At 46.1% G+C, this 10,285-nt stretch overlaps 1 protein-coding gene and 1 long non-coding RNA gene across 5 annotated transcripts in view; one reads left to right on the plus strand and one right to left on the minus strand.

Moving 5' to 3' along the window:
• The window catches only part of TEX26 (testis expressed 26), a 42,983-nt gene extending 38,685 nt beyond the window's left edge, over positions 1–4,298 (minus strand). For 3 of the 4 annotated variants that reach the window (XM_030818408.1, XM_030818409.1, XM_003270244.3), the window contains exon 1: positions 4,179–4,298. Coding sequence is in view for 1 of the 4 variants with exons in the window: in XM_003270244.3 (XP_003270292.1) it covers positions 4,179–4,239 (61 nt within the window). In the remaining 3 variants the exon portion in view is untranslated. The remainder of the gene's footprint in view (positions 1–4,178) is intronic. The other variant, XM_030818410.1, reaches the window with a different exon arrangement.
• A 47-nt stretch (positions 4,299–4,345) lies between these two features.
• Positions 4,346–6,284, plus strand: LOC100596097. Its single transcript, XR_001114615.2, has 3 exons — positions 4,346–4,678; positions 5,019–5,711; positions 6,083–6,284. It is a non-coding gene; the product is annotated as an uncharacterized LOC100596097 (long non-coding RNA).
• The last annotated feature ends 4,001 nt before the right edge of the window (positions 6,285–10,285 follow it).

Here is a 10,285-nt window from a genome sequence, read left to right on the forward strand (position 1 = left end):
ACAAAGCTTCTGAAAGTACAGTATGCTATTGGAATTAATTTTCTTCATTAACAGAAATGTTCATTGAGAAATCTGTAATCATAATATTCTGAAAATCTGTTTCTAGTATGTTCTCTGCATGTCACTACTTTCTTCTCAGTGTTTCAATGTCCTTTTCTGTAGCTCATATCCATCTTTCCTGTGATTATGTCTTCCTAATTCTTTCTTCTCTCATTTTCTGTTCCTCCTGCAAACAAGTCCCCAAGCCCTCCCATGGACCAAGCCCTGTGGAGCACTGGGACACAGAGTCTTGACCTGGCCTTGGAGAACTCACAGGCCAAGAGATGAGCTATGTATCCTATGAGCACAAGTTTAATGTGGTGCTGATGTCCTATATGTCATAGGGAACATGAAGAGGGTACAATTCTTTTTGCTTGGATGAGAAGATGGGGCAGCAAGGGCAGGCCCAGGGGTCATCATAGCATAGGTGGCATCTGAGCTGCGATTTAATTTAGTAGATGTTTGAAAGAGAAACACAGGACATGAAGTAAAGCAATTTACAGAGGAAGTAGCAGGAGATATGAGAGTCTGAGATAAGGCACAACAAATAGCTCCATGTGAATGGAGCAAAGGGAAAGATGGCTAATGACAGGTCAGCAAAGCATCCTAAAGCCTCATTCTGCTAACCTTGACCACCCACTGGATGTGTTCACCATTAGGAAAATATAAAGCTTTAAAAATATTATAAAATAGTAACATGTATATTCTATTATACTTTACAAAATATTTTCACATATATTTTTATTCCCTCACTTTGTTTTGAGGATTCAAGGTATTGATAAATATAAGTTGCTTGTAGTGTGCCACATGGTGACACTACAAAAAAGATATGTCCATGTCCTAATCCCCAAAACCTGTGAATCTGACCTTATTGGGAAAAGGGGTCTTTGCACATGCAATGAAAGATCTCGAGATTAGGAAATCATCCTGGATTATCCTCGTGTACCCTAAATGCAATTACAAGTGTGCTTATAAGACAGAGACAGAGACCTGGAGTGATGAGGCCACAAGCTAACATTACAGGATCTCTGGGGTGTTGATTTTTCTGGCTGGAAAACTCTGTGGCTACAGTGCCTTTGCCAGAGTTTTTGTCCCACATTGAGGTACACAGACAAGTGAAGAGTGAAGAAGAGTTTTAGTGTTAGAACAGCTCGGAGGAGTGGGTAGCTTCTCTCTGTAGGCAGGTCATCCGGTCAAGTGTTCAGCTGTCAGTAGAGAGGAGGCCCTGGAGAGCGTAGCTCCTCTCCATAGGCAAGTCATTCGGAGATCTCTGCAGCTCTCTGAAGCTCTCAGCAGAGAGCGTAGCTCCTCTCTGTCGGCAGTCGAGAGGGTACTCCTTCCTTTCTGCAGCTAGTTGCCCCATCATCTCCAGCTATCAGCAGAGAGCATACTCCTCTACAGCTAAGGGTTCCCTTGTCTCTCCCTGCCCTCTTCGTTCTCTGGCTGTCCTCTTCCCTGCTCTGGCTGAGCCCAGGATTTTTATGGACTTCAGAGGGAAGGAAGTGCATGCTGATTGGTCCATGGGTGGCCATGGGCAGGCTGCAGGAGGCAGCATGAGTCCCCACTCAGGTTCCTGACTGGCAGCCTGGTCCCCAGACTTCAGGCCCTCCCTGGTCAGAGGTTGGGGCCTTACTGGGGACCCCAGCCCCTTCCACCCAGGACTCTGTCTGCCTTCTGCTGCCATTCACAGCCCTGGGGCTTGGCCCCAACCCCACTGTGAAATCAGAGCCAGCGGAGAGAGGCCAGGCAGTGGGAGAAGATACCCTTGAGCCTGCAGGGATGGGGGTGGGGTATTGCCTGGCAATGGGAGCAGATACCCTTGAGCCTGCAGGGATGGATGGGTGAAGGGTGTCCTTGCTGGGGGGTCCAAGGGTGCAGGCTGCAGAGATGCCCAGGTCCCGTGCCTGGGAGGGCAGCCGCAGCTGCACCAGGGAGCTCCTGCCCCACCAACTTGGAAGAGGCAAAGCTCTGCTTGTCCCTGGCTCCTGCCTGCTTCATGGAGTGAAAGGCCCAGGTCTGCAGCTGTGGGTTCCACAGGGAGGCTCAGAGGCACAGGGAGGTTCAGACCCACAGCCGCAGTTTGGGTGGCTGTAGCCTCACCCAGGATGACAGGGCTCCTGCCTGCTCCATAGAGCAGGAGGCCTGGGTCTACAGCTGTGGTTTAGGCAGCTGTAGCGGCACAGGGAGCTCCCATCCCAACTCAGAAGGGGCAGCTCCCACCGGCCCCATGGAGTGTTGCAGCCCCAGCTGTGCTTCCCTGCTGCAGCCAGCGTGATGGCAGCAGCCGCTGCCATCACTAGCAGTGCCGATGGCTACCTGAAGCTGGAAGAGGCAAGGACCACTTCTCCCCTAGGGCCTGTAGAGGGAGTGCAGACTTGTTCAGACCTTGATTTCAGGCTCCCGACCTTCAGAGCTGTGAGCAAATAAATTTTTGTTGTTTGAATCCACCAGTCTGTGGGAACATATAGCAGCCACAGGAAGCTAATACAGCACCTGAGAGCCCCATCTGTAGTAATTATTCAGTAGCAGTTAGTCATCAGTCACCATCAACCTCATCCTATTTTGGACCAAAGCTGGGCAGTGGTGACACATCAAGCCTACCTTTTGGAAGGTGACTCTCCCAGCAGTGGGGGATGAAGTGGCACAGAGTAGCCATTAGAGGCCCAAGCCTGGAGGTAAAGGGGTGAATTCACCTAGGGGAAAAAGAGCTTTGGAGGCAGAATCAAAGAGACCTGGTGATCAAACTGCAGTCTCAAGGAAGCAGCCTTCCCTTCTAAATTGAGCAGCTAGGACCGTCTTAACTGAACTCTCAAAGTCTGGAAGGTTTGAGGAGGACAAGGAGTGTGATTTTGCACATGTCAAGTTGGAGGCCCTGCTGTGACACCCACATGGAACTGTCTGGTAGACAGATATTCTGGTCTGAAAAATTAGGAGGAAAGTCCAAGTCAGAGATAAAGGTTAGAGAGTTGTTGGCACCTTTATGCAGCACCTGAAGCCCTGTGGCAGGATATGGTCACAAAGAGAAGTTAAGCCTCGAAGGATCAATCTTGGGGCTCCAACAGTTCCCAGATGAGAAGGGGATGAAATGGGGAGACAGTGGGAAAACAGGGTGGTTAGAAAGGGAAGAGAAGCGTCCAAGGGGGTGCTGTCGGGATGCTAGGAGGATCCTCCCTCCTCTGTCTCTCCTGTTTGCCTTCCCATCATATAGAAACTGAGTGTATTAGGTATTTTCTGCACTAATTAAGTATTTTCATTTTCCATTCTTAATTTACAAGGGAATGAATTGGAATGAAAATATTCATTTCATTCATTCTTTTGCGAGCACAGTTCTAGGGAATTTGTACTTGAACAATCCTTCACTCCTCCATAGCCACTGTGGAATCACAATTACCCAGCTATACAGCAGCAATGGGCAATTATTGCCACAAGAGACCATGATAGAGCTGACTACATGGTAATCATGCCACCAGCGTCACAGCTAGAGTGGCTCTCCCTCCACAGACCCAGAAGGCTGAACTGGTGAACCTGCTGCGTCTGTGGGCAGAATTAGGATGAAAAGCACTACCTCTGTGAATACAAAATCTCTGTGGAAGAAAAATCAATTCAGGTTAGAGGTGGCAGCTGAAGGCCATGGCTCCCAGCCTGTGCGACAGCGCAGGGAGGGCCCCTGCCTCTGCAGACACCGCTGGGACTGCATTCAGCAGCCAACCCCTCCCCAACTTTCCTTGCTGTTTCCTAGACCCTGTGTGGGGATCGGGACTCATGCAGGACCTGTTCTCTTCAGGGCTTCCGGGACTTCTCTTTCTTCTTTGCCTTTGGCCCTGTTTTCCTTGGAAAATCACCGGTTCTTCCTTTTTTCCTGTCCTCTCTTAGCCAGGCATTTCCTTGAGTGTTTAAAACTTAACCCTGCGCGTTTTAGGGAGCGGGGACTTGGCAAAGGGTATGCGAAGGACTGAAAACGGGCAGCGTCATGAATGCCCTGTCATTCTCTCCGACTCCCCTTCTCTTCCTCATTTGAGCGTACTCCTAAGAGCGATGCCACACCCTTAAAGACCTAAGGCCCCTTTTTCTCAACAGGACCCTTTCCCCGGGAAAGACCCCAGCCCCGCCCCGCAGACCGGCAGAGTCTGCTGTCTTACTTGGCTGGAGATTGTGGCGGCAGAGAGAGGGATCCGGAGCCCTGGGCCCAGGCTGTTCCATTCTGCCCCAGGAGGCGGCCGCGGGGCCCCGGCTCCAGCTATCTCAGCGCTGCGGGAGCCGCGGGCTGCTTTGTGACGTGTCGCCATGGAGACAAGGGTCGGGTTCCAGGGAGTTCTGCCCCTGCCAACGGGTGCTGGCCACGCAGGAGGCTTAACCTGGCCGGCGCGGGAATGGGGTGCAGAGAGCAAAGAAATGTGGCTTTGATCCTATGGATGCCTTACTTTTACATTATTTGTACAGTTCTTGCAGTGAGCTTTCCGGACCACTGTCTTGTATGTTTCCTAAGAGAAGCAAAAAGGGAAGAGATTGAAGAGAAAGTAGATTTTCAACTACAAACTTTCATCCATTAGCTTTCGGCTTAAGCAAATGTGTGCAAAGTTGTCATGCATCTTTGCAGTCAATAAGAACCAAGCAAGAAGACTGAATCCCAAGTCGTCTGGTATAAATGGAAGCAGTTTCTGTGATAGTTCCACGTGGTCAGAAGGGTTATCCTGGCTTAGGAGAAGGGGCAGAAGGGGAAATGCACGCGTGGAAACAGGAGTGGGCAGGGAGGATGTGACACTGTCCTCCTCACCGGGCCACGTTCCTGGCACCAACCACAGCGTTTGTGAGTGTCAATTGAATTGTTCTTGTACTGTCATAGAGGAAGCTGTGTCTTTCATCCCCTTGTAAGAGTTTTCACTGATGAAGGGGGTCTTTTATCTTCATGTCTTGGAAACTACTGAAACTGTTTCAAAGAGTCAAAGACACCAGTAACTAAGAGAAATTCTTGTTTTCAGGGGCAGATAAGAAAAGAAACAATTTGCTGAAACTCCCTCTGCTTATAACGAAACTGACTGAAATGAGCTGGAATCAATATGGCCAAATGGAGTTTGCGCACAGCAAGCTTGCTGATGTCACAGCCTGAATTTCTACCGCATGTTTCGTACTAACTCCCTCCAAATTTGCACATGGGACCTATGAGGAAGCATGAAGAGAGAACCATCCATGCCTAAAGACTTCCCAGATGTTCCCTTTGCTTCCACCAATTACCTGCTAACCCCAGGATCCAACCCTAAACCTTTTGTAATAAAATTACTGCCTTAAAGCCAGTCCAAGAAGACAGATTTGAACTGGACTCCTGTTTCCTCAGAAGTTGACTTGCAATGTGAAGCTTTTCTTTTCTCAACAACTTGGTGTCATAGTGTTGGCTTCTAGTGCAGTGAGCCCCTTTTGCTGGATAACACTACCTGGTAATTTGACATACTAGGTGTTTAGTAACTACTGACTGCCTCCAGGTTACAACACAGTTATTACCCACTTGGGTGAAAAGAGAAGACAGGAAATACATATCGGAGTCAGCTGGCAACCTGTTTACAAAGCAATTTACAACAGTTCCTATTCTTAAGGGGTTATTCTAATATAAGACCTCAGAGAAATAGTGCAGTGTGACAAAGGAGGAATTTATCAAAGGAGACAGAAAAAGCATCAAGGTAAGGATCCCAAATATATGTGCAAGGAATGTCTTTAAAATGAAGAGCTAAACTAGAATTTTCTGAAGGTAGAGTTCTATCCATATAATGGAATGAATATAACACATTATAAACTCTCATGTTTTGAAGCAATGGAGGGTGGAACACATTAGAAGGCATAGATGTTATTAAAAGGAATGAGTCTAAATTAGGATTTAGTAGTGGCATCTAAATTTAAAAAGTAGCACCCAATAACAGATTACTGTCTGGAAATGGTAGAGCTAATTAGCATAGCATAATTTAAGAGAAATATATTTTTAAAATAGAGCAGCAAGTATATAGAATTTTGAAAGTGAATTCTTATTAATATCTTACAATTTGTCTCATTTTAGGCAAGCTGTGAAATGGTGCAGTAGGAACCAAATAGAGAGCCAAAGGATCTCTCTGTCACTGCAGGCCCTTAGGGTAAGCAAATCCTTCCCTGATCCCTGGTCTCCTTATCTGTAAATGAGAATACCAGCACCCACCTCACTGTGCTGTAAACATGACAAGTTTCAACAATAATTTATAAATTGTAAAATCACACAAATCTAAGGTATTGCTCTTGTTGCTATTCTGATCTTCATTCCTTTTATAGTCTTCCTACTTCAAAGTGTATTTTTGCATGGGTCAATTTTATGGCTAGCGGTATAGCACTATTCCTGCCTTTGAATTCTGGTTGCCTGAGGCAACCCTTCTAAATGATTAAGTAGAGTATTTCCCCCCTGCTTTCTTCCCTCCCTTGACCGTGCACTGAATATGAGCTGTATGATGGCATTGGGGCAACACCCTGATTATTATAGTGAACAACTTCCTAGAAGATGAGGTGCCTGAGCTGGGTCCTCAAGGATGCGTGGAGTCAGCCAGGTGAACAGGGGGAGGTGACAGGTGACACAAAGTAGCACAAGGGCCCAGAGGCATGGAACAGTGTGTGTAGTCCCAAGACCTTTAGTAGTTTAATACTGCCATATTGTAAAGTGTGTCAGGGGAAACTGAGAGCCGGCTGGGGTGGAAGGCCCTGGAGGCCATCCTGAGAAGCTTGGACTTCACCCGAGCATGTTGGGTTAAACAATGCAGTGAAGGGGCCAGGTTGGAAGTTTAAGTAAATCCTGGCCTCTCATTCCAGAAGGAGGAGAGGCAAAATTCCACATCATTCTGCCAGAGTAAGTTAATCATTCAGAAATTAAAGCATCTAGGTTACTAATTTAGGTTACTGATATGTCTTTAGCAGAGTTTCAAATTGATCCAAAACAATTGAGAATAGTTGTATTGAATGGGTTAAATGTTAATTGGTTGTTTTCAGTTGAAGTGATTACAGCCCGGCGTGGTGGCTCATGCTTGTAATCCCAATACTTTGGGAGTCCAAGGCAAGAGGATCCTTTGAGCCTAGAAGTTGGAGACAAGCCTGGACAACATAGGGAGACGCCATTTCTACAAAAAATGAAAAAATTAGCCGGGCATGGTGATGCATATGTGTAGTCCCAGCTACTTGGGAAGCTGAGGTGGCAGGATCGATTAAGCCCATGAGTTTGAGGCTGCAGTGAGCTGTAGTGGTGCCACTGCACTCCAGCCTGGGTGACAAGAGAAAAACCCCATCTCCAAAAACAAAAAACAAAAAATTTGTGACAATTTCTTTCTGCATGCACACATACACCTGCGTGTGCATGCACACACACACACATAAGAGAACATGATGTGAAGTAGTAAAGACTGAGATGGGTGGTAAGGGTGAAGAGACAGCAAATATAGAACACTCAAGTTTGAACTATAACAGAGAAGAAAACCTCTAGCTGGGGAGGAGGAGGGGCTCAGGTAGAGAGAGTTATTACTTAAAACAGGAGGAGTAACAAAATTCGTAGGCCAGGGGTCAGGAGCAGAAAGATAGAGCTTGAAGCTACAGGAAAGAGCAGATGGGGCCTAGGCCTGGAGAAGATGGGTGTGCTGGAGAGCCGCTCCCCAATCTGAGTGTGCATATCTGCCCCTGGGCGTGTGTGGGCACATGGATTCAGATTCAGGAAGCTGCTGCATTTCTAACAAGATCCCAGGTGATTCACAGAGTTTGAGATGGACAGCTCTAGAACCTTGCTGTGCTCCGGTAACCTCAATAGCACCTTGTTAGAAATGCAGAAGTTCAGGCCCCGCCCAAAGCTGCTAAATCAGGATCTGCACTCTATCAAGATCTCCGGAGGATTCCTAGAACATTCCAGTTTGAGAAGCACTGCTCCAGGTCATACGAGAGGCAAGGTCATCTCCCAAGTGAGAGGGAGAGAGGAAAGAGTTGAAGGCAAAAATTTAAAGAGCAAGCTAATGAAGAACGGGTAAAAGAATTGACAGGTGGCCACTGCCAAAAGCCCAGAAGAGGTCACAGACAATCTGCCACCTTGCCAATTACTTTGGATACAAAGAAAACGAAGTCAAGCTTCTCTGCCTTCGCTCTTCTACTTGGACAAAAGACTTTATATTACTATGCAGTATGCAGTGCTTTGATTCGAGCATGCTTATTCAAAAAATAAAATAGAGATTTCTTTTAAGGAATTATCTCACACAATTGTGACAAGTCCAAAATCTGTGGGATAGGGCAGCAGGCTGGAGACACAGGGAAGAGTTGATGTTGCCGCTTGAGTCTGAAGGCTGACTGTTGGCAGAATTCACTCTTGCTGGGGGAAGCCAATGTGTTGTTCCAGTTCATCCTTCGACTGATTACATGAGGCCCACCCACATCAGAGAGGGCAATCTGCTTTATTCAAAGTCCATGATCTAAATCCCATCCAAAAACACCCTCACAGAAATATTCAGAATGACTGTTGACCAAAGATCTGGGCACTGTGGCCCAGTCAAGTTGACACGTAGAATTAGCCATCACAGACTCAGAGCTTGTTGAGTCATCTAGGTCATAGTTGCCACTAAGAGGGGTTGTAGGTAAGTAGTCCATGATTTCGGTCCTCCTATTGGAAATTCCAGAAAAAAATTATATAGTTACTTTCTATTAGGGTAGTCTAATTTAATGGGGTAAATTCTAAGCTCTGCTTCTAACTTGCTGCTTACCAAATTTACTTACATCTCATCTAAATAAAACCATAACAGCAAGTTTAGACTATTGATTCTATCAAAACCTTGTCAGTCCCTTTTACATGTGACCTCCCTCTTCAGCCAGCCCTTCTCTCCCTAATTCTTCTCTAAACTATTTTTTTTTTTTTTTTTTTTTTTGTAGAGATGGAGTTTCACCATTTTGCCCAGGCTGGTCTCAAACTTCTGGGCTCAATCCACCCACCTCAGCCTACCAAAGTGTTGGGATTATAGGTGTGAGTCACCACACCCAGCCTCTTCTCCGAACACTTAAGAAACACACAGGCTGTGGTGGCCATTGGGTAATTATCAATGCCTTCCATTGTTAGTTCTTCTCTCAGGTTTATGCAAGTAGCAAACAGCAAAAGTGAACAGTCATTTTAAATCTGCTATACCAGCACTTATCCATCCAAATGAATGCTCTCTTTTTCAAAGTAATTATTTGAATGCTGCTTATATTAGTTTGTTCTCACACTGCTATGAAGAAATACCCGAGACTGGGTAATTTATAAAGAAAAGAGGTTTAATTGACTCAGTTCCGAATGGCTGGGGAGGCCTCAGGAAACTTACAGTCATGCAGAAAAGCACCTCTTCCACAGGGCAGCAGGAGAGAGGATGAGTGCCCAGTGAATGGGGAAGCCCCTTATAAAACCATCAGATCTGGTGAGAACTGACTCACAATCACGAGAACAGGATGAGGGAACCACCCTCATGATTCAGTCATCTCCACCTGGTCCCTCCCATGATACGTGGGGATTACTGGAACTACAATTCAAGATGAGATTTTGGCAGGGACATAGCCAAACCATATTACTGTTGCTATCACTTGAAGCATTTTTGAAATTCTTTAGAAACTCCCTTTGAAAACTGACATGCATTCTTTTGAATTTCTTCAGTGGGGGCATAACTTTGCTTTTTCAGGATAGATGGGATATTTGAAACAGCAAAACGGCATTCAAGCTGATAATTAAGGTAGGCGATCAAGTTGAGCAATGTTATCTTTTAGCCAAAAATCAGGCTACTACCATCAGGCAAAAAAAACAAAAAACAAAAAAAATCTCCCTCATTCTGTAAATAATTTCTGGACTTGCATTCTTGTTGGAATAAGTGACTAGCCTCCAAGGTCACTGAGAGTTTGGGTAAATCAATCACTTGGATCAATCAATCCTTAAATATTTGTTTTAAAACTAAATTTTGCCAGGCATGGTGGCTCATGCCTGTAATTCCAGCACTTTGGGAGGCCGAGGCGGGTGAATCATCTGAGGTCAGGAGTTTGTGACCAGCCTGGTGAGTTAGTGAAACTCCGTTTCTACTAAAAATACAAAAACTAGCTGGGCATAATGGTACACGCCTGTAATCCCAGCTTCTTAGGAGGCTGAGGCAGGAGAATCACTTGAACCCAGGAGGAGGAGGTTGCAGTGAGCCGAGATCATGCCACTGCACTCCAGCCTGGGCAACAAAAGTGAAACTCTGTCTCAAAAATAAAACAA

This window comes from Nomascus leucogenys, chromosome 9, assembly GCF_006542625.1.
Source record: "Nomascus leucogenys isolate Asia chromosome 9, Asia_NLE_v1, whole genome shotgun sequence".
Classification (NCBI taxonomy): Eukaryota; Metazoa; Chordata; class Mammalia; order Primates; family Hylobatidae; genus Nomascus; species Nomascus leucogenys.